The following is a 27,609-nucleotide window of genomic DNA, read 5'->3' on the forward strand; positions in this document are numbered from 1 at the left end:
CAGGGTTCAAGCCCTGGGCAGAAGACTGTGGAATAGTCCTAGCCTTCCCCAGAGATGCTTTATTACATGGTTTCATCAGTCATCAGTGATTGGATCCTATGCCCATGCAAAGAGACAGGAACGTTGTGTTGTACACGGCAGACTGTTCCCCTTTTAGCAATGCAGTCAGATGGGGTGGGGACGAGTGGGTGCTTGGCTTCCCTGCCCGTGGGCAGGTTCTGAGATCCCAGCTGACAGAAACGAGAGCCTGACAAACCGGGAGGAAGGAATGTTCAAGAATCAGTGACCTCCATGTTCTGCAGCCGGCTTTCTAGGGGGACGTCTCTTGCTGCCCCTTTCTTTTTGCTGCCCTCATGCTGCTTCTTCTGCTTCTTTGATGGCTCCTGGTCAATGGGGGCAGGCTTCACAAAAGGGATCAGTTCTTGGAGACCTGGAAGAAGAGAGCCAATCAAATAACCTATCATATCTCAGGAGTCAAAGCCCAAGGGCCTCTGGGGAGAGTTCCACAAGACAATGATCCCTATGAACAAAAGGGCACCCACGATGGCAACTGGTTTCATTAATTCTTTTCTTCCCCAGTCTGAATTTTAGCTGCACTTGAATGTCATACCTGTACTGGCTACTCTCTCAACTTTGCCCCCTGTAACGCCTAGCACCAGAGGATAGGCAGAGTCTGGGAACAAGAAAGGCTGGTACATTCTGAAAGGGGCTTGCCATGCAGAAGAGTATGAAGACAGAAGAGGAGGAAGATGGCCGGGCAGGGAGTTTTACCTGGCGGCATGAACTCCTTCAATTTCTCAGGCACAACAATGCCCTTCTCTGTCTGGTAGTTCTCCAGGATGGCGCAGATGGTGCGAGTGGTGGCGCACATCGTGGCATTAAGCATGTGGACAAACTCCACCTGTGAAGACAGGGTCCCCACAGGGAACACGAAACTCAGCCTGGTCTTACTCATGACCAGGAACCACCCACTCAGCCAGACTTCCCAACCATAGATTTCCAAGTCAAAATCATTATTGATCTTTTTCTGGATTTGAATTAAGATTCCTCAGGTCTCCATGAGCGACAAGTGGTAGGCCCCAGCAAATGGAGGAGAGCTAGGCCCTTTAGGGGGAGGAGGAAACTAACAAGGGGCCTCTCCCTTTTACCCCTTTCAAGTCCCTTCAAGACTTGGAAAACATTAGGGCCTGAGAATTGGGTTTGAAGAGATAAGCTTACAAACCCAGACCTTCTTTGGTGAGAGGGAAGACACTGCCTTCAACTTGTTTTCTATAGACAAATGGGGATTATCCTTTATCTGGAGTCACAGAAAACAAAGTCCAAAAGAGAAAAGCTAGAATTACCCTGTAGAATAGAGCTAGATTCAGGTTTCTATCTAAAAGGACTCAGGGCACCTGGGTGGCTCAGTTGGTTAAGCATCTGACCTTGCTCAGGCCATGATCTCACAGTTTGTGGGTTTGAGCCCTGTGTCGGGCCCTGTGCTAACAGTACAGAGCCTGGAGCCTGCTTCAGATTCTGTGTCTCCCTATCTGCCTCTCCCCTGCTGTCTCTCTCTCTCTCAAAAATAAACATTAAAAAAAAATTTTTTTAAAGGACTCAGTCCTGGGACGCCTGGGTGGTTGGGTAGTTGGGTCTGATTATTGATCTCAGCTCAGGTCATGATCTCACAGTTCTGTTCAGGAGACTGAGCTCCACATTGGGCTCTGCACTGACAGCATGGAGACTGCTTGGGATTCTCTCCTCTCCTTCTCTCTGCCCCTCTCCCATGCACGCGCGCGCACACACACACACACACACACACACACACACTCTCTCTCTCTCTCAAAATAAATAAACTTAAAAAATACATACATACATACATAGACTCAGTCCTGATTCAGTAGAAGTCACTTTCAGGTTCCCTTTTTGGTCTAGACTGAGAAGCTCAGATTTTCCTATGATGATGGGATAGAACATACTCCAAGGACTGAGAAATAAGATGGACCTATTCTGCACAAGGGCCCTATTTCCTGCCTCCCCAGGGGCCGTCTACCTTGTCCATCATCTTCTTGGTTTGCCCGTATCGGATTCGGAGCCGGCGAGCCTGATAGTCTGTGCAGTTAGAACAGGAGACTAACTCACGGAAGGCTCCGGAGCCCGGAAACCAGGCCTCCAGGTCAAGCTTCTTACTGGCAGCATGATTCAAAGAACCTGTAAGGGAAAACCCCTAGAATTCATGAAGGAGGGATGGGATTTCACAAGACTGACCTTTAGCAAACCTGCAGAATTCCTTAATTTACATCCTCTCCCCACCCAGAAGTGAAATCACGCCCAGATATTCTTATCACCAAACACTCCCAAGTGATAAGAGTGTGATGTTTTAATTAATGTGGCAATTAATTGGATCGTGAGCTATTTTGCTCTGTGTGGCAGCCCTGCTGGTGAGGGTGGTGTTTGTGCGACGTGGGAAAGGGACGCTGATACCTGAGACAATATTCACAATGTGGTAAGGGATCCCCAAAGACTGGTAGAAGTCCTCTGCGGTAGCAATCATCTCTTCAAACATCTCCCATGACTTGTTGTCGTGTGGTGACGAGTAGACAAACTGTTCAATCTGCAGAGGAGGACCCAAGGAGACCGTGACGACAGGACAGGGCTGAAGTGGGAGATATCTTTGCAGTGAAGACCTCTTCCCACACCCCTGGGAGTCAGGTGAGGCTGGGGCCCCACATGAGGTTGGCGCTGGACTGGACTGGGGCCGCAAGAACAAATGCTACGTGGAGCTCTTGCCCTGTGCACACCAGGTACTGTTCTAAGTACTTTATCCCATCAACTAGTTGAATCCTCACCGCAGGCCTAATGAGGGACGTGCTATTATTATCCTCCTTTTGCAGAGGAGAAAACTGAGCACAGAGAGGAGAAGCAGTTTATTCAAGGTTACACAGCTGCTAAGTGTTGGAGCTGGCGCTGGGACTCAGGCAGCCTGGTTCCAGAGTCTGTGCTCACAGCCACTCCAGCACGCACTTCTTAGGCAGAAACAGATGTAGGCGGCGAGAGGGAAGAGTGAAGCCGGGGTGGGTCCGAGTAACACAGATCGTGCCTCTCCTCTAACCACCCCGGAGAGATGCATGGAAGAAGGGTCCTACTCCTCACCCTGACCTGACCACTCACCTTCTCAAACTGATGGACTCGAAAGATGCCGCGGGTGTCTCTGCCATGGGAGCCCACCTCCTGGCGAAAGCAGGTGGACAGGCCGGCATACTTGATTGGCAGATCCTCGGGCCGCAGCCACTCGTCCCGGTGCAGAGCAGCTATAGGCTGCTCTGATGTGGCAATCAGGTATTTCTCATCATAGGAGTTGTCATCCGACTTTTCACTGCCTTTGCCAATCACCTGTAGGAGGAGGGACCTCTATTAGTTAAGAGTGAGGGGTGAGGACCTCAGCTAGAAGAAACCACAGGGAAGATTTGAGTGATGGGATGCGGAGAACTGACTTCAATCCCTGCCTGGAAGTGAGCAGGGGAAGCTAAAAAGACAAAAGAGGGAACAGGTCACTCCAAAAGGGGATCCCTAGCAGAGATCAAAGAAATGCAAATTAAAAGGAGGTAAGATATTCTGATAATATTTTGTTATCTATCTAATAAATGAGACCTTTATGAATAACGTATAGTGGCCAATGACGGTTGGCTGTCCTGGTAGCAGTATAAATGAATCCACTTGCCAAATGTTTGTTAGGTGTTTACGAAGTGCCAAGTTTGCCACTGCTGGGCAAAAGGAGACCCGGGCTCTGCTTTCGGGGTGCTTGTGAGTTAGTCTAGGATTATTCTCCTTAAAGAATCACTTTGGTGTTCAGCTGAAGAAAGTAACGCAGAAGAAAAAAAGGTAGAAACAGGGCAAAGTTCATTGTAACATGACTTAATGATGGCAAAAAAGGAAGCCCCCTAAATATTTCAACAAGGGAAGAGCCAACAATCCTACATCACAGCCATGTAATATTATGTAACCATTAAAAAATGATGGTTATGAAGACCACGAAGTAACACTGAAAAATGATTTTGATGTAATGCTGAAGCAATCTATATACATTGTGATTAGAAGTAGTGGAAAATGATAGATGTATGAAAAAAGCCCCCAAAAGGATATTAAAAATGTCAACTGTTGTATTAGGAATTGGGAAAGATGATGATTTCTCCCCATCATTTCCAAACTTTGTATTATTTTAATTTTAAAAAATGGAGGGAGGAAACTTCCTCTGGGTTAGTGCTGGGGGACCCGGAAGACTACGTTGCTACTTGACCATGGGAATTTAGCCTCTTATGAGGCTACCCACATACAACGTAGAAAAACTCCAGAGCTATGCAGTCTAATACAGTATAGCCACTAGCCATCAATGGCTCTTTAAATTAAATTAAAATTTTGGGGCGCCTGGGTGGCTCAGTTGGTTGAGCGTCCGGCTTCGGCTCAGGTCATGATCTCGCAGTCTGTGAGTTCGAGCCCCGTGTCGGGCTCTGTGCTGACAGCTCAGAGCCTGGAGCCTGCTTCGGATTCTGTGTCCCCCTCTCTCTCTGCCCCTCCCCCACTCATGCTCTGTCTCTCTCTGTCTCAGAAATAAACATTAAAAAAAATTAAAAAAAAAATAAGTTAATTAATTAAATTAAAATTTAGTTCCTTGGCTTGCACTAGCCACATTTCAAGTGTTCGATGGCCACATGTGGCTGGTGCTGCCAAACTGGATAGTAGATAAAGAACATTCCCATCACTGCAGAGAGTTCTACTGGACAACGCTGCTCCAGAGAATTCACACACTGAGGTTATTAGGCAAGAAGTGCCAGCCCAGACTCTCACTACTGAGACCCGTGACTCTCCCTGTATATGGATCCAAGAAGCATCCGGAAGACAGGGAGGGAGAATGCAGGAAACATAAAGGGCACTTGCCACCTAGTGTGCCTCTCATAATCCTCCATATAAGCTTCTCCCTGGTGTTACCTGAAGGGCATCCTTCTAAAGCTCTGTTAGTGATTATCCAATCTTGGGGTTGAGATAAGGAAAAAAAGAAAAGAGAAAACCGGTTTCAGCTGATACATGAACACATTCCTCTCCTCATTAAAAGAAAGAAAGAAAGGGAAGGGGCTCCTGAGTTAAGTGTCCGACTTCCGCTCAGGTCACGAACTCATAGTTTGTGAGTTCGGGCCCCACATTGGGCTCTCTGATGTCGGCACAGAGCCGGCTTCGCATCCTCCGTTCCCACCCCCCATTCTGGTCCTTCCCAACCTGTGTGTGTGCACACACTATCAAAAATAAACCTGTAAAAAATTTTAATTAAAAAGAAATTAAAAGAAAGAAAGAGAAGAGAGGCAGGACATCAAGGTTACACTAACGATCAGAGTTTAGAAAACATTTGCTTCCCAATGCATCTTGAATGAAAGCCTAACTAGAAGTCATCAATAGGACCCAGTGGGAAGAAGTTCTAACTATTAAACTCCTCTCTCTACCTAAGATAAGTCAAGTGAGCCCAAGAGCATTGTCTACCTCCTTCTCAGTAGGAGCAAAGTGGCCCCCTTCTCACAGAAGGAGGATGGGGGACAAGTGAAAAGTGGACTATGCTGTGAGGGGCAGCTGTTAGCAGAGACACTCTAGAAATTCTACGTGCTAGGCAGACTGCGGGTGCCACAGCTGGTGTTGGAGTCAGCTCATCAGAACGACCCTCTGACTCTCAACGTGAATAGCTATGGCTCTCCCTGAGATGGTCCATGATTGGGAAAGAGTCACAACCCGGAAGCCACGTCCATCCCAAGGAAAATATGTCTCACCCTCCAGAAGCAACTAGTCTGGGGCTAGGAGTAGGAGGATACAGGAAGATCAGCCACTTCTATAATTTTCTTTTGTCCCAAGCACTCAAAAATGTGCTTCTTTTCAAAGCCCATGGTATTAAAGTATGCTCAATTTAGATAAATCATACAGATTATCTGGGGAAAGATAATACAGACTCTATGAACGCACTGTCCAGTATGGTAGCCACTAGACACATGTAGCTATTTAAGGTAAAATTTAACAAAGATTAAAATTGTACTAGCCACATTTTAAGTGCTCAACAGCCATGATACAGAATATTTCCATCATCACAGCAAGTTCTACTGGTCAGCACTGCTCTGTATCTTTGAAGTTAAACATTGTAACTTAAGGCATTCTGCCACACTGCCTCAGGCTTACTCACCTTATACAGTTCTTCGTCAAACTGGCTGAGCTGTGCCACTTCCTGCATGACCTCCTTCCTCATGAAAAAGGGAGTATAAATGGGAGTGTAGCCCCGACTCCCCAAAGTGCGAAGGGCATACTGGATGAGCGCCTGTTCCAGGAATACCAGGACCCCCTAAAGGAGCAGAGACATGGCACTGTGTGATTGGGTTCTATCGGCATCATGTTTATCTGCTAGAACTTAACACTCAGAGGCAACTGGGGACACACAGGAGGCCAGCAAAGACCGTGAACCCCAACAGTTGACCCAAGAGATTCCTTCTTAACATCAATGCCCAGCACATCATCTAGGCACACTGTAAGGAGAAACAAAGCGAGGCAAAAAAGATTCTTTGTCCAGGGTGCACAGGAGGACTTTCTTGCAGTAACTCTCACGACACTGGACTCGTGTGTATGGAGAGCACGTTTATGTATGTGTATATATGTACAGAATCTCCAAAATGATTTTCCCATGTTCCTCTGGAAGTCTTCCCTGAATTTATCTGCCCTCTGTCCCAACTACTCTGGGTTTGTTGCCTCTACCTACCTGTTCTCATAGTCCTCTGGGCCTATTCACACCCCAGCACTCATTGACTTGAGCTCGACTCTGTTGTGTGCTGGTCCAAGTACACTAAGCTCCTTAAAAGCAGACTGTTGTGATTCAGTCAGTGCAACATATATTCATAACAGAGGGTCACTTAGTGGCTTTTGTTCTAGGGGATCCTGATAAGCACTTTCCTGCCTCAGAAAGAGAACTGCATCTACTGCCAGTAAGTGTGCAGAAGAAAGGCAAGAACAAGTGCTGGATTTGTGGGCTTCTTTAAGTAGGTTATGTTTTCTGCACATATTGTTTTTAGCTCCTTTTTTATAATCCCATCGCTATGGGTTCCTGACTCTTACCTTCAGGAAATACCCTCGACTTCCAGCCACCACGGCCCCCTTTTCGCCTTCAAAGCCATCTACCATCACCACCAGGTCCACGTGAGAGTACTTCTTCCTGACCGTACAGTCACCCCAGATCCTCTCGACTTTGTTGTCTGCATCCTAAGGAAAACAAGAACAGGAGAGAAAGATGCACAATCACTGAACCCCGCAACCTCCACCTTTCCACACCCCATTCCAAGAACAACCTAGAGCTTTGTGAAACTACTGCTGAACTCAAACACTAGGCTTTGGTCATTGTGTACAGAAACTAGAGAAGGGAATTTGCTAGAGAATCTGTGCTCAATAGAGAAATAATAATTCACAAATTCCTAGAAGCAATTATAGCCATGGAACTGAAATCATGAATTTCTAAGAGGTCTTTTTCTCACATTTTTTTACCCTTTTAAAGGACTCCTACTAGAGAATCCGCAACAGGACAACCCCCTCCCCCCCAATCAGCATTGCCTGGGGTGCAGAGGAGAATGTAGATTTTTTTTTTTTCCAGGTTCTCATTGGTCCTGGGGCCACACGAGGGCGGGCTCAGGGCCCTGACCTCCCGAGTCTCCCACCCCAGGCAGCAGTGAGTTTAACACTCGTTCACCAGGGAATGAATGAAAGAGGCACAGATGGGCCTAGCCACGGCTGGGGTGTCGGGGAACAAAGGCTGGGCTCAGAGCAGCTTTGTGTTGGGGAAGCTCCCACTCAGCAGGAAACTTTTATCATGCAGATTTCCCTTCAACCTGCAGCTTCTCAGCAGGGTGTGGGTGAGGGGTGAGGTTGATGTAGCAGATCCCTCCCACAGGACCCGCTGCTACCACGGGCAACACGCAGTGGAGGACAGCAGCCCGATTTAGAAGAGATTTCTGTGCCAGGAGTCTCCTCCTACCTGCTGTTTCTGCTACTTCCCGATCAGACAAGGATCTGACTCTTTCAATTCTCAATTGGTGGGCAGAGTGAATTTTACAAAAAGCCAGCTTCTGACACAAGGCATATTATACAGAGAGTGCCAGCATTTCCCTGTCCTCCTCCTGCCCCGCCCCATCCCCAACAGAGGCGAGCAGTGGAGGCAGCCGCCTGCTGTGACACCCACACCTACCTCGTCATTGCTGATGGGCACAGAGGGATGCAGAAGGTTCCCTATCTCTCGGAGGTTCTCAAACCGCTCTGCCTCCAACTTTACCCGCTCGGCATCACATTTTAGGATGGCTTCATCGATGAGGAGCCGGACTTTTTTGATTTGTGAGACTTTCAGGTTCTGTAGATGAACAGGCCAGGCCAGTACTCAGGCCACAGCAGGTCAAGGATACAGCAGGAATAAGATTCTGCTGCCCTATTGTGCTCTAATGACAATCCTTGTGACAGCATTTTAAAAATTAACAATGAAGGCTTTCAAAGAACCAGTTTATCTCTCTCTCTCTCTCTCTCACACACACACACACACACACACACACATACAATCTTGCCTGTAAAAACTCATTGGAATTTTCTTTTGGGGTACCTAAGGCAGAGATGGATAAATTCTGGCCATTCTTCTCATTTCAGTACATCTCAGGGGTTTTAATACTGTAGCTCTTGTAAGAGCTCTTTCCCTTAACTTGTACTTTCTAGGGGTGCCTGGGTGGCTCAGTGGGTTGAGTGTCTGACTTCAGCTCAGGTCATGATCTCACAGTTTATGAGTTCAAGCCCGCTTTGGGCTCTGTGCTGACAGCTCAGATCCCGGAGCCTGCTTCAAATTCTGTCTCCCTCTCCCTCTGCCCCTCCCCCCGCTCACGTGTTCTCTCTCTCTCTCTCTCTCTCTCTCTCTCTCAAATAAATAAACATTAAAAAAAAAAAACAACTTGTACCTTCTAATATTCCTAATTAAAACAACTTAGCACTCTTACATACTACATTTAACTGTTCCCTAGAAAGATTATAAATTTGTTAGGAGCAAGTCTTAAGCTTATTTTGTATTCCTTCTTCCAAGTGTTTCAAACTGATTTCTTGGGGCTGGGGAGCCCTTAGCAGGTTGGCCTGGACAGGAATAGGACCCCCAACCTAGCCCTTCAAGCGCAGCAACTCTGCTTTTGTGTATTTATTCCCTTGCTACGCTTTTGTGTTACAGGTTTTAAGAAAAGGTTCGATGACTAAAAAACTTGAAAATTACTCCCCTAGGTTCACTGTTGGGAATATTTAGCGAATTCCAGCAGACTGAAAAATTCCTGGACTTTGTGAAAACAGGTTCTATAAACCAAACATAGCTCAATTCCTTTTTTCTCTTCTTCCTACTCTCAACTTTTCCATTCCATCTGTCTCCATCTCTGCGATGTAACAAACACTCAGGTGGAGAGTGCAACAAGAGCGGACGGGGCCACTTCCCGCTGCACACATTCAACGGTGCACAGTGCTATGTGGGGCAGAGTGTGAGCACTTGCTTGTCTGGGAATAAAGTTACAATGAAAGAACAGAAATCCAGCTTAGAAAAGGAAAGGACAATAACTTACAGCTAAAGTGTCTGCAGTGAGGTCATCAAGATTTAATACATCCTCCGGAATGGACTCATCCCCCACTGGCTCTTTTTTCTGCAGGGACAACAAAACAAAACAATATATTAAATGAAAGAAAAATTTTGACATAGTTTTAGAAGCGCACACCAAATTAGTATATAAACTAATCTAAAAGCTGCAACACATAAGAGGGAAAATTAGTAAACTGGAAGTGAGAAATCAAAGTTTCAAGTCCTTATTCTACCACTCTCTAGCTTTTTGATCCTCGCCAGATCAATTAACCCATCGGGGTCAGAGGGCTGACACCAACAGGAACGTGAGAAGAATGTCTGCCCTGGACATGAGGGGTTATGGACACCAAGAATGTGTGAAAATGCTCATACCATTGCTCAGTGGTGGGGCAGGTGCCTGGGTGTGAATTTGTGAATTCTGGTCAACTTCCTAGGAACAATCCCAGCACTGAGCACCGGGGGTAAAGGGAAAAAATGGATGTGATGATAGAATATTAGGATGCCAAGGAAAACAAAATTTTTAAGGAAAAAAGTCACCAAATCTGGAACTAAGTTTAAAGCAATCAATGCAGTGTGGCAAAACGGCAGAATGTGCCCAGGGCTAGGTTTTCTATTCTCTGGTTTCTCTTCTCCTGTTCTTTATGATAGTCTGCCAAATCATTTCCAATCCTTGCCCAGAGCCATGAAGAAAATAATTTTAGGAGTCAAACTCTTCCCAAATGAAAAGCAGTAAGGGACACCTGGGTGGCTCTGTCAGTTAAGTGTCTGACTCTCGGTTTTGGCTCAGGTCATAATCTCTTGATTCGAGTTTGAGCCCTGCATCTGGCTCCACACTGACAGTGCAGAGCCTGCACTGGATTCTCTCTCCCTCTCTCTTGGCCCCTCCCCCACTCACTCTCTGTCTCTCAAAATACATAAATAAACTTAAAAAAAAAAAAAGAGCTAGGGGCGCCTGGGTGGACCAGTCGGTTGAGCGTCTGACTTTGGCTCAGGTTATGATCTCATAGTTCATGGGTTCAAGCCCCGTTGGGCTCTGTGCTGACAGCTCGGAGCCGGGAGCCTGCTACAGATTCTGTGTCTCCCTCTCTCTCTGCCTCTCCCCGGCTCGCACTCTCTCTCTCAAAAATAAATAAACATTAAAAAAAAACTTTTAAAAAGGAGTTAAAGAAAATTATCAAAGGCCATTATAACAGGGTATGTAAAACCTCAGCAAAACTTGCACAAAAACAAGGTGAGATTCAGAGCCTGTTTTACAACTACAAATCATGTACAATATCCTAAAGATTTCTTTAAATTCTATACATAAAACAATAGGCAATTACGTTTATACAACCTCATATACCACTGCACAAAACTGAGTCATAAGAAAGAACCAAATCTTTCGAGGGTAAAGTATAGAAATCCTTTAGATTTATTACACAATCACATACACCAAAGTGAAAAGCCAGGATGCTAACCATAACTCACATCCTTCAGTGACTCAAGCAAACTCATCTTAAAAAGTGGCTAAAGTCCAGGGGCGCCTGGGTCCAACTTCAGCTCAGGTCACGATCTTGCAGCCTGTGGGTTTGAGCCCTGCATCCGGCTCTATGCTGACAGCTCAGAGCCTGGAGCCTGCTTTGGATTCTGTGTCTCCCTCTCTCTGTCCCTGCCCCATTCCCACTCTGTCTCTCTCTCAAAAATAAACATTAAAAAAAAAAAAAAAAAAAAGCAGCAAAAGTCTGAAAATACCAGAATGAGTCTTGTTAAGTACAAGCATAGACTACTGAGGTAGGAAAAAATGGCCTCAAATCTCAAGGTTTTCCATATCTAGTAGCCAAGATAGGCTGAGGCTCCTTGCTATCTGATAATTCCTCTGGGTAGCAAATTCAAGTTCCAGGTTCAAGTTCTGGGCCTGGAACTAACTTACGATGCGATTTTAGGAAAGCCCCTTAATTTCCTAAACCTATTCTCTTACCCTTTTAATAAGGTTGACAAATATACTATACTCTAGGTTTGCAGCAAATTCCAAAACCAAAATGAGATGTACATAAAAGGTTTTTCAATACTTTCCAGTGCTATACAAATTAAAGCACTAAGACCATTCTAATGGACAGTAAGGGAGAACACTCGTTGCGGGACTACAGTAAAGGGATCTAAGAATGCTACTGCAAATGAAAACACTTCCATCTTCTTGCTAGGATAATACTTGGCTGACACTATATATACGCCCCAAAGAATACAGACAGGAGCATACACTGGAATTAGCATAATTATGGGGCCTCTGACATGCAAATGATTAAGCATCATGAGTCCCAAAGGAAGAAAACTATATGATCATTGATACCAATTTCCACAGCCAGTCACAAGCTGAAAGTGTAACAAGATACTGTTAGAGAGAAGGATTCAGATTATCACGAAGTGTAACGTGCTAGAATCCGGAAGAACTCTTTTTGTTATGCTCTTTACTAGCTCAGGTTCCAAAATGTCATGTTTTGGTTTAGTTTAGAGGTTTACAACTTAAAAACGAGACAGATTTTAGGGAACATTTAATATGTTTTTTAAATATGATTAAGGGGATGTGGCGCTTGGGTGGCTCAGTTGGTTAAGTGTCTGACTTCGGCTCAGGTCACAATCTCACAGTCTGTGAGTTTGAGCTCTGCATCGGGCTCTGTGCTGGCAGCTTGGAGCCTGGAGCCTGCTTCGGATTCTGTGTCTCCCTCTTTCTCTGCCCCTCCCCCATTTATGCTCTATCTCCCTTTCTCTCAAAAAGAAAAGAAAACATTCTGGAGCACCTGGGTGGCTCAGTCGGTTAAGCATCCGACTTCAGCTCAGGTTATGATCTCACAGTTTGTGGGTTCAAGCCCTGGGTCAGGCTCTGTGCTGACAGCTCAAAGCCTGGAGCCTGCTTCAGATTCTATGTCTCCCTCTCTTTCTGACCCTCCCCCGCTCATTCTTGGTCTCTCTCTCAAAAATAAACATTAAAAAATTTTTTTTAAATAAATATAACAAAACTTTAAAAAAATTTTTTAAAAACGATTAAGGGGATACGAGGACTTTTTTTTAAATGAGTAAATCTTTCATTCTTTTTTTAAATTTATAAAAGATTATTTATTTATTTATTTATTTATTTATTTATTTTTGAGAGAGAGAGAGCGAGCATAAGCACCAGCAGGAGAGGGGCAGAGAGAGAGGGAGACATAGAATCCGAAGCAGGCTCTAGGCTCTGAGCTGTCAGCACAGAGCCCGACGTGGGACTTGACTGCACAAACTGTGAGATCATGACCTGAGCCGAAGTTGGACATTCAATCAATGAGCCACCCAGGTGCCCCGAGGATATTTCTGAAGAAAGATTAAAAACATCAACTATTCTGGATACCAAAGCAAGCCCAAGCTGAAACTTAACATTCTCCAAGCAAGGAAAGAGTTTTTGGATGAAAACCAGTAACTACTTGCCCTCTGTTGTTACTTGCACTTGCTGAAGAACTACAATGTTGTAGGCATTGTGCCAGGTTCTCCATATTTAAAAACTTTAGTTCTTCCAGTTCTGTTCTGTAGGTGAATGTTAACACTGACATTTCACACATGAGAAAACCGAAGCTCAGAAGTGTACTTGGCTGAAGCCACACAGTTAGCAATCCAGGATCTGAACTCCTTATCTGTGCTCTTTTCATTAAATAGCACGATGACACTGAGACAAAGAATCTCAAGTTCACCATAAGAAAACCTTTCTGGCACTGTAGGTTGAGCTTAAGAAATAACTGGACAAGGGGCGCCTGGGTGGCTCAGTCGGTTAGGCAGCCGACTTCAGCTCAGGTCATGATCTAGCGGTTCGTGAGTTCGAGCCCCATATCGGGCTCTGTGCTAACAGCTCAGAGCCTGGAGCCTGCTTTGGTTTCTGTGTCTCCCATTCTCTGCCCCTCCCCCACGCACGCTCTGACTCTGTCTGTCTCTCTCTAAAAAATAAACATTAAAAAAAATTTAAAAAACAAGAAATAAGTGGACAAGATTACTGGTGGAATTTATATTCTTATTATAAGAACAAAATAGACAATGGGGCGCCTGGGTGGCTCAGTCAGTTGGGCGCCTGACTTCGGCTTGGGTCATGCATGATTTTGCAGTCCGTGGGTTCGAGCCCTGCATCGGGCTCTGTGCTGACAGCTCAGAGCCTGAAGCCTGACTAAGATGTTGTGTCTCCCTCTCTCTCTCTGCCCCTCCCCCACTCACACTCTGTCTCTCAAAAATGAATTAAAATGCGGGGCGCCTGGGTGGCGCAGTCGGTTAAGCGTCCGACTTCAGCCAGGTCACGATCTCACGGTCCGTGAGTTCGAGCCCCGCGTCAGGCTCTGAGCCCCGCGTCAGGCGCTGGGCTGATGGCTCGGAGCCTGGAGCCTGTTTCCGATTCTGTGTCTCCCTCTCTCTCTCTGCCCCTCCCCCGTTCATGCTCTGTCTCTCTCTGTCCCAAAAATAAATAAAATAAAAAAAAAAAAAATATTAATAAAAATGAATTAAAATGCATTAAAAAAAGTAAAAAAAAAAAAAAAAAAAAAAAAAGAACAAAATAGACAACGAATGAGCCATGTGGCAAGAATCTTATCTTGCTGCAGACTGAATGTCTGTGTCCTCCCAAAATCTGTATGTTGAAACCTAATCCCCAGTGTGATGGTATTTGGAAGTGGGGTCTTTCAGAGTAAATTAGACCGTGAAGGCAAAGCCCTCATCAAAGAGATTAGTGCTCTCCTTATAAGAGACCCCAGAGAGCTCTTTTCTATCATGTGAGGATACAACAAGAGGCCTGCCTATGAACCAGGAAGCGGGTCCTCACCAACATGGAATCTGCCAGCCCCTTGATCTTGGACTTACTAGTCTCCAGAACTGTGAGAAATAAACTTCCCTTGTTTATAAGGCGCCCATCTATAGTACTCTGTTATAGCAGCCTGAAAGGACTAAGACATATCTGAAGACAGAAGATGGACTCACCTTTCCCTGAAGGTGCCTCTTAGTTCCCTTCCCCACTTCCTTCTTTTATTTTTAAAATATTTTCCCCTGGTAAGAAATTCAGTATCTCCTAGAATTAGGTGCCAAGAATTAAGTACCTCCTAGAATTAGGTACTAAGTTAGACACTACATGAGGGTTAACCAAGAGCAAGATGAAACCCCTCTGCTCAAGTTCTCAAGGCTGTTACCATTCTCTCACCTTCATTTTCTCCCCAATTGTCTTGCTGCATAGGTTCTTCAGCTTGTTCAAGTTGTCTGCCCGAAATCGGCCTGAAGAAGAAAGAATCCAAGAATATACCAAAGACATGTGCATAATTAAAACATCCCCCTCTCTTAATCATGGACCTTTAGGCAGAGCTAAAGGATCTCATGAAGCTGTGAAATCTTACAGCTTTAGAGCCCCCAATTTAGTTGGCATGTAGTGGTGACAATAGGATTACCTCAGCATTTGATGACTAGGAAAAGTCCCTTCTGGGACTGAAATTAGAAAGTATCACAAGCTGGATAATGTCACAGTAGAATAACACATCTGAGAAACCTGGAAAAAACTCAAGTAACTGTAACTTGCTCAATTATCTTAAAAGCCACTTAAAGAAACTCTGTGATATGTGCTAGACTCTAGAAAGAGGGCAGTCTTGTTTCTAGTCCCATGAACTTGTGCCAAAAATGGTTAATGTTATTCCCTTTGCTCTGACATAAATCTCACCTGCGGCCTTGAGAGTAAGTTTCTTAAAAATTTTTTTTTAATGTTTATTTATTTTTGAGACAGAGAGAGACAGAGTGTGAGCATGGGAGGGGCAGAGAGAGAGGGAGACGGAATCCAAAGCAGGCTCCAGGCTCTGAGCTGTCAGCGCAGAGCCCAATGCAGGGCTCAAACTCACAAACCATGAGATCATGACCTGAGCCGAAGTCGGATGCTCAACAGACTGAGCCACCCAAGTGCCCTGAGATTAAGTTTCTTATACTTTAGTTTCTTTTGGGGAAGACAGTGCACTAATCAGCCTATAGGGGTACTGTGGCCCAAATTAGCATGTCAGTATTGTGGTTCATTAGTCTAATTAGCAAAAGTTGGACCACTTGAATCTAAGCCTGAGTAGCAATACAGCAAAAATCAAGTTTTTGATAGGTGAAATGATGACTAGAAATGAGACAGCACCTAGGTAGCTATTTTCTAAGGTTTTGCTGAACTTGAGCTAATAAACTTCAGCACAAAATGATGTAACTACTTTCTCATTCACTTATATTGATTAGAGAGATAGGAACAGAAGAGTGGTCACCAGGGTTGGAGGGGAGAGGGGAAAACAGAATGGACTACAAAGGGGCAGTAAGAGGGTCTCTGTGGTGATGGAACCGTTCTGTCCTGAGTGTGGCAGTTGTTATACAAACTTACACATGGGATAAAGTCGCATAGAACCACACACACACACACACACACACACACACACACACACACACACACAAAGTGCATGTAAAACTGGTGAAATCTGAATAAGGTCTGTGAATTGTGGCAATGTCAATTTCTTGGCTTTAATATTGTACTAGCTATGCTAGATGTTGTCATTGAGGAAAACTGGGTGAAGGGTACACAGGACCTTCTTATACTATTTTTGCAACTCCCTGTGAATCTGTAACTATTTTGACATAAAAAGGTTTTAAAATTTTTATTTAGTCCCTATTTGCAAGGCCCTATGTTAAGTGCTGGCAATATAAAAGAAAATATCATGCTAGGTGTTGAAAAGAAAGAAAAGACAATGAAAAATAATATAACAATGCTGAATGTTTCAATCAATGAATATAGCATATCCCTTCATTATCTTTAATTTCTCAGGAATGTTTTGTAGTTTTCAGTGCAGGGATCTTGAACATCATTTATTAAAAGTATTCTAGATATCAGTGCTTTTTAATTATTATTTGTATCTAGAAATATCATTGGGGCGCCTGGGTGGCTCAATCGGTTAAACACCTGACTTCGGCTCAGGTCATGATCTCATGGTCCATGAGTTCAAGCCCTGCGTTGGGCTCTGTGCTGACAGCTCAGAGCCTGCAGCCTCTTTGGATCCTGTGTCTATTTTTGAGAGAGAGAGACAGAGCGTGAGCAGGGGAGGGGCAGAGAGAGAGGGAGACACAGAATCTGAAGCAGGCTCCAGCGTCTGAGCTGTCAGCACAGATCTGGCCCAACGTGGGGCTTGAACTCGCAAGTGGTGAGATCATGACCTGAGCTGAAGTCCGACGCTCAGCTGACTGAGCCACCCAGGCACTCCAACATAAAAAATGTTTTTAAAAATTAAAAAAAAAAAGAAATATCATTGATTCTGTACATTACATACAGTGATCTTGCTAAATTTAATTCTAATAGTTTAGATGCTGCATACACAATCGAGTTATCTGCAAAAAATGACCACTTTAATTCTCTTTTTTACTGAGGTATAATTGACATATCTTACATTACTTACGTGTACAACATAATGATTTGATACTTGTATACACTGCAAAATGATTACCACAGTAAATCTAGTTACCATCTGTCATCACATTCTATTCCAATCCTTTATTTCTTTTTCTTGCCTTGTATTAGACTGTCTAGAACCTCTAGCAGGATGTGGATTAGAAGTGGTGATAGCAGATATCTTTGTCTTGTTCCCAACCTCAGGGGAGAAGCATTCAGTACTTCATCATTAAGAACATTAGCTATAGGCTTTTTGATAAATACCTATTATCAGATTAAAGTAGTTCCTTCTATTCCTAGCTTGCTGCATGGGAAAAATGAACTTGATCTCTATCTCACATCATACACCAAAATCAACGTGAGATGAATCATCCATCTAAATGTGAAAGGCAAGGTAATACAACTTCTAGAAAAAATATTGGAGAAACTCTTCAGGAACTTGGGATATGAAAAGACTTCCTAAACAGAACACAGGAAGCATAAACTATAAAGAAGAGATCAATAAACTAGACTTCATAAAAATTAATTTCTATTCATTAAATGACTGAAAGAGTGAGAGGCAAGTCACAAACTGGGAGAAAATATGTGCAATACATACATCTGACAAGGTCTTATATCCAGAATGGATAAAGAATTTGTACAAATCAGTAAGAAAAAGACAAACAAATAATAATTTGTCAACATCCTTGAACAGACACTTCTTAAGATAGGCTATGCAAGTACTAAGAGGTTTATGAACAGGTGCTCAATATCTTTAGTCATCAGGAAAATTCATATTAAAACCACAATGAGATACCACTACAAATCCACCAGAATGGCTAAAATTAAAAAGACTGCCAATACTAAGGGCAAGAATGTAGAACAACTAGAACTCTTCTTTTGCTAGTGGGGGTGCTCACTGCTATGACTACTTTGGATAACTATTTGGTAATATCTACTATCTCTAAACATGTCCCTACCTCATGATTTAGCAACTCTACTCCGGGGCATATACCTAACAGAAATGAGTGCTTATGTCTACCAAGAGACACACAAAACAATGTTCATAGCACCTTATTCATAACACCCTTAAATCGGTAGTAATCCAAATGGCCATCAGTAGAACTGATTGGAGTATTTATATGATGATTGGTATATTTGCATAAGGGAGTACTGTACAGCAATGAAAAAGAACCAACCACTGCTCCACATGAAAAGATGGAACAATCTTATAGGCATAATTTTGAGAGAAAGAAGGCACATACAAAAGTGTATATGCTATGTAAACCCATTTATATTAAGTCCAAAATCAGGCAAAATTAATTTATGGTGACAGAGGGCAGAATACTGGTATTTTTGGAAGGGGCACGTGAGAGACTGCTGGGATGCTGCGAATGTCTTTGATCTTGATCTGGATGGTGGTTACACAGGTATACAGATTTATAAAACCTATTAAGCTGCACATTAAAATTTGCATACTTTACTGAATATATTACATCTCAATAAAAATAAGCTTAGAAAGGTTGTGTATCAAAATAGTGTAAACGCCACAACAAGATACATGAGATACAGAGAACACTCAACAAATGAGGTAGTACTATGGGAACAGAGTTGGTTTAGCAAAGAGGGCTGATGGAAGTGGGGGCAGCAGCCTGGTAAGGAATATTCCAAGAAGAGGCAATAATCACAGGTGTGTGAAAGAGCATACAGGTAGCATAACAAGGCTAGAACAAAGAGTGGAGGGCATATGTTGGAGAGTGACAGAAGATGAGGCTAGGAAGACATGTGGAGCTTTGTAAATTATGTTAAGTAATTTGCATTTTTATGCTTTAGGGCAACACTGTCTGATATGGTAGCCGCTAGCTACCTGAGGCTATTGAGGATACGAAACATGGCAAGCCCAAATTGAGATATACTGTACATGTAAAATATACATCGGATTCTGAAGACTTGTGAAAAAGAAAAAGGATGTAAAATATCTCAGTTTTTATACTGATCATATGTTGAATATTAATTTTTTATATATTGGGTAATATAATATCTTGCTAAAATTAATTTCCTAGGGCGCCTGGGTGGCTCGGTTGAGTGACCAATTCTTGATTTTGGCTCAGGTCACGATCCCAGGGTCATGGGATGGAGCCCTGTGCCCGGCTCCGTGCTGAGTGTGGAGTCTGCTTAAGATTCTCTCTTTCCCCACTGCCCCTCTTCCCTGTTTGCACACACTCTCTCTCCAAAATAAAATTTTAAAAAATTTTAATTTCTTGTTTTTCTTTCCCTTTTTAGGTGACTACCAGAAAATTTACAATCACACATGTGGCTCACATTATATTTCCATCAGACAGCGCTGCTTTAAGGTAAGAATGCCACTGCAAGACTTAAATCTGGATGTAAAATGATTAGATTTAAACTACAAAAAGATTACATGTTCTGGATGTGGCCCTGCACTAGGTGACTCTGGGGTGAAGCTGAAAGCAGTTAGAAAGTTCTCCCAATGAGAAGGACCTGGCTTAAGGCGTGTGCAGTAGGGTTAAGTGGAAATAACTTCAACAGTTGGTAAAGAGAAATCTCGTGCAGGAGTGCACAGGCTAGATAGAATTCCTGTAATTAGTAGCAGATTTCAAGATACATTGAAATATAGTTGCTTTGGAAATAGTCGAGACAAATGCTTATCAGATGTCCAAATGTGTCCTTGCCATATTACACTTTATTAAAAAGAAGAAATCCTAGTTTGAATCCTTGGAGTTAGAAGAGTTGTGGTCAACTCCGATGTGATACTATGACTCCAAGTTGTATCAGACATCTATGTTCCACACAAAGCCCTCGTGGCAAGTCTTGCAAGTCTACAGGCAGACAAATAGGTATACTTGTGAAGCCTGCTGTGTCCTCATTCAGGGAACATGATCTGAGTTTTTAATGTGGCTCTGGGTTACAAGTCCTTGTTGCAGCCAATAACAAAAGAACCCCAACCTCTGATCTGAGGTTCAGACGTAAAAGAACCTCGATGTAAGATCTGTTGATGTCCAATTTGGGCAGCCAGTGACTTGGGAAACATCATGAACTTTTGGCTGCAAAGAAAGTATTTGGAAGGGATGTCGGGTAGAAAAGAATCAAATCAACAGGTATGTTGAAAATAAACTACATAAACTGTTTTTCATACAGAAGGGCATAGTGGCCTGAACACAGAAACTATTTGTGAATTCAATAAGCCATAAGAACCAGGTACAGTGCTAGGTACTGGGATTAAATGTATACATGTGTATATGTATATCCTGTATGTATATGTATACCCTAGCTACTAGGACATACCAGGTGAATAAAACAACCTTGTCCCCAAAGAACTCATCCCTTCACCACATATCCACTCATCATGTAAGGGGCAGAATTTCCTGTGGACGTGCATGTTACAGACAAGAGACTAACACATTCAAAGTCTTTAACGGCTGACACAAAATCTGATACTTCTGACTTCTGATTCAGTAAAAGTGTCCAGTCTAGTTTTTTTCTTCCATTTAATTCCATTGCAACTTAAAAATTCAGATTTACATGTGAATCGGTGGTGGGATCTCACAGTCAAATACCACATTAGAATGAATGAAGACTACAGAATTAGCAGACAACAGGAATTAATCAAATACTCTTTTCCTACCCTATACCCTGATAAATTTAGGAAAATCAATTTCCCTAATAGAAATCCACCAGATTTTTGGATAGCAAGTGCCTTTGCAGCGTGCTGTCATAAAACCTGGCCCTCAGCTGGTTGCAGACTTATTGCATCAGACAAAAAAAAAAAAAAGTCACATGTGCTTGACAGCTTCCGGCCAATCAGTGACTACTCCAGTTAATCCAGGCAGAGGTTGATAGGCAGAGGGTTCTCTGGTTTTATTTAGCTTCACGAAAGATGCCCGGATCAGTTCCAGGTTCTAGACCAACTCTGCTAACGTCTTTTCCGGAAAACTTGCACATATCACAATTAAACAGCCTTAATAGTTACAAGCTTGTTCTTGCCTCACCTCGCTTCTCTCCCCATGTCCGGTCAACTACGGAAAAGTCTTTCCTCGATTCTTACAGGTATGCCTGAAGGTCAGAGGGATGACCTTCCCCAAAGCTCGGAGATCTTTGTTTTTAGCCAGGAGCGGCTGCCTAAGTCTCAAAATACTTCCAATATGGGTGGACTGAAACTATTACGCTGCAAACGTGACTCAGTCTCAGGCTGGAGCCTTAGATCCTATCAAATTAGAGGGACACCACTCGGGGCTTACGGAAGATGAGAAAGGGACCTAAAGCGACCAAAGACAGGTGTTAGGAAAGGGGACCCTCTCACCCCAAACCTCCCGCTCTAGCTTTCTTCTGGCTACCCTTGCCGCAGGAAGGCTTGACAGCTCTTGATGCGCACGCGCCATGCTCCTCCCCAGCCGACCAGAGCCGCACAGAGCACGCATGGAAGGCAGCTCCCACCACCCGGGCGGAGGGAAATGGTGGGACGGTCCCGGCTCGCCCCGTGCGTTTTAGGGGATAGTGAGAGCCTCGGAGTCACCGCAACCAGGGAGGGGACTGACGAGGGGCAGAAGCTGTGGTCTCAGGAGCGGTAACGAGATCAGAGAGATGAAGTTGGTATTAGAACCGTGGGACACCCTGAGCGTCCTGGTACTTACATCGTCGCCACTCGCCGTCTGCCTTCACCAGCTGATCTACTAGTCCCGGGTCCTTGAAGCGCTTCTCCTGCGTCTCTCGGATGAGGGCTGGGTCCCCTCCTTTATCTACCCGAAACAAATCCAGATCCAGCACCATCTTTCCTGCTCTCGGGCCACACTATGGGATGTGAAGAACGTATGACCGCAGCCACTGACCGCCGCACTGCGCCGGCGCGCTGACCCGCCCTCCCCGCGCAGGCGCGGCCGGAGGGCGCAGGCGCCCCCTCTCGGCCGGAAGGAGCTGTGTCGGAGACTGGGCCGCGGATAGGAAGGTGGAGTGTTTGGGCGTGGGTTTTTTAGGTCGTGCGCAGGTCCGGTCTGGTTCATGGGCTTTGTCTCTGTCTGTCCCAGCGCTGATTGTAGGGTCTCTGGTTGTCCCATGAAAGCGAGTGCCTCAGTTTCCTCATGTTAAAGGGCATATCTCAGTGTAGGCAGAGGCCTGCCAATATGGTCTCTGGCGTCTGGAAGCTGGAGCTTCCAATAGATGCCAGTTTTTGTCTTGCAAGGATGGTTCCTAAGACTGGACCATCTCCCTGAATTTCTGTTCTCTTCTCCATCTTGTGACAAGACTATGGTTACATATTTTAGTCTCTGTTTTAGTCTCATGTTAAAGTCCTGAAGGTTGGTAGCAGGAGATTCCTGTTTTCCTGCTAAGATACCTTTCCTAACCGGATTATTGAGTAAACCATATTGTCCTGTTACCAACCTTTAGGATCACAGGATTGGAAAAGTGCAGTTGAAATAGTTGAGAGACATGAAGAGACTCTAACAAAGAGGAAAGTATTTAGCAGATATGAAGGCAGTACAAGGTGTTGAAGTCACATATTGGGTCCTTGAACAAAGATTTCACCATATTTTCATTTTAGTAATGTAAAGGCCTTTACAGTGAAATATTGTGGTTGCTGATTGGAGCCAAAGTTATCAAAAAGCCCTCCTGGTAACAAGAGATTATTTGGAGGATTTGGGAATAGACGGTCTGTTCACCCCATCCTCTACAGAGATTTTAGAGCCCCACCGCCCCAATGCCCCACCAGCTGACTATGCTAAGACCTCCTTGGTCTTATGGCATGTGCATGGGCTTCTGTGATGAGGATATGGCATTGCTCTCCCTGCTTCCCAGTAAGTGTCTGCCAAGCCAACTTAGATACAGTGTAGGGCTAAAGACAGTGGTGAAGCTGACAAGTAGAGATCTGGAGGGAGGCTTGAATAAGAGGGTTGTCTGGGTTTGCCTCTCTAGGTTCAGTTTGCCTAGGATGCTAAATTCAAAACCAGGGTAAAGGACATGTAGGAACCTGCAGTCTCTGAAGAAAACATGTAAGAAAACAGTCATCCAAGTGTTAGATTCCCTGAAACCTTCTGAGGGCAAGGTCTGATAGGGGCTGAATGCTTCTATGTCTGTGAAGTCACTGCCAAAGTGTGTTGTTTTGTTTACTAAGTTTCTGGATGGTGATGGGCGTTCCTAAGCCTGCCCTGGGGCTCAGGCCTCGGGGAGGAGGTCCATTGGGCCAATCCAATCAGTATAATTGGAAGGATGACCTTAAAATTCTCTCTTCTTCAGGGGTGCCTGGGTAGCTTAGCCAGTTAAACCTCTGACTCTTGGTTTCGGCTCAGGTCATGATCTCATGGTTCATGAGTTTGAGCCCCACTTCGGGCTCTGTGTTGATAATGTGGAGCCTGCTTGGCGTTCTTTCTCTCCCTCTCTCTCTGCCCCTCACTTGCTCTCTCTCTCTCTCTCTTGAAATAAATAAGCTTAATTTAAAAAAAAAAATTCTGGGGGCGCCTGGGTGGCTCAGTCGGTTAAGTGGCCGACTTCAGCTCAGGTCATGATCTCGCGGTCCGTGAGTTCGAGCCCCGCGTCGGGCTCTGTGCTGACAGCTCAGAGCCTGGAGCCTGTTTCAGATTCTGTGTCTCCCTCTCTCTGACCCTCCCCCATTCATGCTCTGTCTCTCTCTGTCTCAAAAATAAATAAACGTTAAAAAAAAATTTAAAAAAAAAAAATAAATAAAAAAAAATAAAAATAAAAAAAAATAAAAAAAAAATTCTGTCCTCTTCAAATTTCCTTAGGAATTTTCACCATTAGTCTTATTGTCATATCACAGCCATCTTCCTTTAAAATGCTGTTACCTGATAAATATAACACATTAACATAATAGCATACTTCATCAGCTTAGAATCATAGCATTTTTAAAGCTGGAGGTGAATCTTAGCTAACTGCTAGCCTAATAATTCCTAACCTTTTCATCACCTTGTCCCCCCTGTTTTGAAATGTTTGTCTAAAAAACATGATTTTTAAAAATTCACTCTCCCTTCTTACTAATCAGATATATGCAGCTGCTATTAGAATTTCTGATCAGCAGGAAATAACCAGTGTTACTATACTGCCAGAAGCTAACGCAAAAACAAATCAACATAATACTTTAGTTATGGAGTGATGATGTGAAGCCATACTACTTATGGATGTGTGGTTTCTGTTAAGCTTTAACACTGAAAATAGCTATTGGGTGCTGCATCTGAGGACTCAGGGGTTCAGGGACCCCTCAGCTGGAAAATAGCTAGGCCAACCCCTTTATCTTCTGTGTAAGAACACTGAGGCCCAAGGAAATGAAGCAGTAGAGACAAAACCTGAATATTGGTAAGACTCTAAGATAGAGTGTGTTAGCATTCTTTAGCAGAAAACAGAGCCTTGAGGTACTTGACTAGAAAATGTGCTGGGTTTTTTTTTTTTTTTTTTTTTTCTTATAGGGTAGAGACCCTTTAGTGCATCTTTATCTCCACGGAACCCAGCGCAATGCCTTACCGTGGTAAGTGCTTATTATATCCTTGCTGGGTGAGTGAGTTACAGGGAGTAGGCTGAACGGTTAGAAACTTGTGGTAGGTTCAGGAAGTAGAGTCCTAGCTGACATATGGCCTTGGGGGTCCTGGGCAGCTAGTGGGGAGCCTAGAGGGCATGAGTACCTGCAGGGAGGGAGCAAGAAAAGAGGGTGGGCACCCAGCCATGGGTGCCACCCTGTTTTTAGCAGTTCGGTGCTGGCTAACGTAGGAGGGCTCTCCTGGGACTTGTTTTAGCTCCTCTTTTCGTCTCAGATCTGGCGGAGGATTTCTCAGTGTTGGACATGCAAGCCCTACCCTCTCGCCCCCTGTCTAGAAACCTTCAGCGACTATCTGTTGCCCTCATGAGAATGTCCAAGCATAGGTGTCAAAGCCCTTCATGATCTGCCCTCTACCGACTTCTCTAAAATGTTCCCCTTGTCTCTTGGCATTTCCCCCTCACATTCCCCATGCTGACCTACTTGTAGCTCCCCGTTCTCATCTCTGAGCCTTTGTGCAACGTGCTTCTAGCTAGAACTCCCCTTCCCTTCCATGTTCCTCCAAACTGGCTAATTCCTTATTCCTCCAGGAAGTTGTCTCTGATACACTATTCACCCCTGCCCCCCCAGACTGGTGCAGCACCCACCTTTCTAGGTTCCCACAATCCAGTGACATTTATCATACTGTTTCAGGAGAAACTGACAACCCTACCTCCAGCTTGAGGCTGCCCACTCCCTTCTATCAGAAAAACACAGTAACAAAGGAAGTTCATGTTGCCATCCTTGGACAATGAAGGAGGAACCATCTAAAAATAACATGGGTCAGGAAAAGCTGCCAGGATGGGGGGTGGGGGGGGGATGACTTTGATCCCACCTCTCCCTCAGAATTGGAATGAGGTGTCCATTCTCCTACCACAATGTGGTTTGGGGTATTACATTTTATGTGGAATTGTTAACCTCAGCACTAAAATGGAGTTTGTTTATTTCCTAAATTCTCCTTGAATAGCTCTTAAATTATCCATAAACACTTGTATATGCAACCCTACGTCAGTTTTTCTGTCTCTTCAATAAGGCATTGTTGCTCTGTGGTTCTCAATTGTCTTCTTTAAGGTTTAGACCAAGTCGTTAGCATCTTCTTGCCTAGTCACCTGTTTCACTTCTTTGTCAGTGATTGGGAAACCCTTAAAATCATTCACATATTTCCCCCCACACACTTTCAAGCTTGGTCATGTCTGTTGTTTGATGCATTGGAATACTACACAATATATGGTTGAATTCATGTAAGTTAACTGTGGTATTCCCATGTCATTGTTTCTTCACCATGAAGTCCTCAGTGGGTGAGCTAGGGAAAGTTTCACAGTGGGGCGATTTTGAAGGCTGCGTGGGGGTCTAGCAGGTTAAAAGGAAGGGGTGAAGGCAGAGGCATAGGCCAAGACAGGGAGGCATGAAAGAGCTTATAAGTAAGAGGCAGTTAAAAGTTGTGTGGTTAGAGTAGAAGCAATGTTGGCAGAAAGGGGCAGGTAGGCTGTTAGGGATTTACACGCCACATTAGTAATTCTGTTGGAGACACAGTTTCTTCATCTATTATAATGGGGATAGTACCTGCCTCTAGTTTAGACTTTATGCTTATAAGCAGGGGTGATATTTAAATATTTAACCATCAGTACAACCAGGTACAACTCAGTCTGATGGAAACAACCAGCTGAGGGAAATCTTTTTGGGGGGTTAAGTGCCCTCAACTAGAGTGAAGGAAAGCACTAAAGCAGGAAAATCCAGCTACTACTGGAAATGGTAGGTCCTGATGTCTTCTAGGATTTTGTCCATATCTGCTCTGTAAGAATCCATGCCACACCCAAAGCAACGAATTTTGTCTTCATACATATGTTGTTCTGTGACTGGCCTCAGTGTCAGAGAAAACTGAACTGGAAAGGAAGGGAGGGGACATGCTAAGTGTTTTACGTGTTCTCCCTTTGATCCTCACCCAATTTGGGGAGTGAAGGCATCATTAGATGCCTTTTATTACCGCGGAAACAGGCTTTGGTTGTTGCTGATTCCTGAACAGGTGGTGAGAGCCTTTCTAGGATAGGTCCCTATTGTTCTGAAGCATGCTCATTTCTGTCACTGCAGGGTTCCAGAATCATCCTCATCTTCAGTTTGTTTGTTTATTTATTTAATTTATTTTTATTTATTTTTTTTAATGTTTATTTATTTTTGAGACAGAGAGAGACAGAGCATGAAAGGGGGAGGGGCAGAGAGAGAGGGAGACACAGAATCGGAAGCAGGCTCCAGGCTCTGAGCTGTCAGCACAGAGCCCGACGCGGGGCTCGAACTCACAGACCGCGAGATCATGACCTGAGCTGAAGTCAGACGCTTAACCGACTGAGCCACCCAGGCGCCCCTATTTAATTTATTTTTTAAGAGAGAGAGAGTGTGAGCAGGGGAGGGTCAGAGAGAGAGGAGTAGACATGGAATCCGAAGCAGGCTCCAGGCTCTGAGCTGTCGGCACACAGCCTGACGTGGGGCTCGAACCCATGAATGGTGAGATCATGACCTGAGCCAAAGTCAGATGCTTAACCAACTGAGCCATCCAGGCGCCTCTCCTCATCTTCAGTTTAAGCTTCAAGAACACTTCCATTTCTCACTCACCCATCTGGCCACCCAACCCATGTTCGAGAAAAACAACTTGAAACATATGTTTTTATTTCACCAAAAAAAAAAAAAAAAAAAGAAAAAGGAAAGGAAAAAATATGACATGCAATAGCCATCCCCTAACAAACTATAAACTCTTGGAATACAGAATAAAAAGGAAATCCAAGCAGTCCTGATGAGACAAAAATTTGGTTTCACAAGGCTGAAAAATCCGTTACAAAGTCTCTGTTGTATAAATATAGTCAGTCTTATCTTTAATGTAGAGTCAGACAAAAAAAAAAAAAAAAAGTTGTATTGGCATAAGAAATCTCCCAGTCCTTGAACACACCACAATGTTTGTTTTCCCAGCCGAATCAGGTGATGCCTACGTGATGAGAATTACTTGTGTCTTCTAGAACTCTAGGTAACCAAATGGGATTTAAGTAT

At 44.1% G+C, this 27,609-nt stretch overlaps 1 protein-coding gene and 1 long non-coding RNA gene across 2 annotated transcripts; one reads left to right on the forward strand and one right to left on the reverse strand.

The window, feature by feature from the left end:
- SARS1 (seryl-tRNA synthetase 1) lies at positions 1 to 21,910 on the reverse strand. The gene is made up of 11 exons (XM_060625174.2): positions 21,689 to 21,910; positions 14,811 to 14,881; positions 9,621 to 9,698; positions 8,234 to 8,392; positions 7,114 to 7,257; positions 6,194 to 6,349; positions 3,151 to 3,372; positions 2,464 to 2,593; positions 2,033 to 2,190; positions 772 to 901; positions 1 to 430 (listed from the first exon to the last, which is right to left on the reverse strand). The coding sequence occupies exons 1-11, from the start codon at positions 21,822 to 21,824 to the stop codon at positions 273 to 275; spliced, it is 1,542 nt and encodes a 513-aa protein (XP_060481157.1). The 5' UTR covers positions 21,825 to 21,910; the 3' UTR covers positions 1 to 272.
- On the forward strand, positions 21,890 to 26,928 carry LOC132672817 (uncharacterized). Its single transcript, XR_013557457.2, has 3 exons — positions 21,890 to 21,999; positions 24,470 to 24,532; positions 25,231 to 26,928. It is a non-coding gene; the product is annotated as an uncharacterized LOC132672817 (long non-coding RNA).
- The last annotated feature ends 681 nt before the right edge of the window (positions 26,929 to 27,609 follow it).

Source organism: Panthera onca, chromosome C1, assembly GCF_046562875.1.
Source record: "Panthera onca isolate mPanOnc1 chromosome C1, mPanOnc1 haplotype 2, whole genome shotgun sequence".
Taxonomy (NCBI): domain Eukaryota; kingdom Metazoa; phylum Chordata; class Mammalia; order Carnivora; family Felidae; genus Panthera; species Panthera onca.

Excerpts from the sequence above, each read along its gene's own strand:
- SARS1 (XM_060625174.2), bottom strand. The coding sequence starts at position 21,824 with ATGGTGCTGGATCTGGATTTGTTTCGGGTAGATAAAGGAGGGGACCCA. Across the intron at positions 14,882-21,688 it reads AGACGGCGAGTGGCGACGAT|GCCGATTTCGGGCAGACAAC; the intron begins GTAAGTACCAGG and ends TTTCTTCTTCAG. Across the intron at positions 2,594-3,150 it reads GAGTCCATCAGTTTGAGAAG|ATTGAACAGTTTGTCTACTC; the intron begins GTGAGTGGTCAG and ends CCTCCTCTGCAG.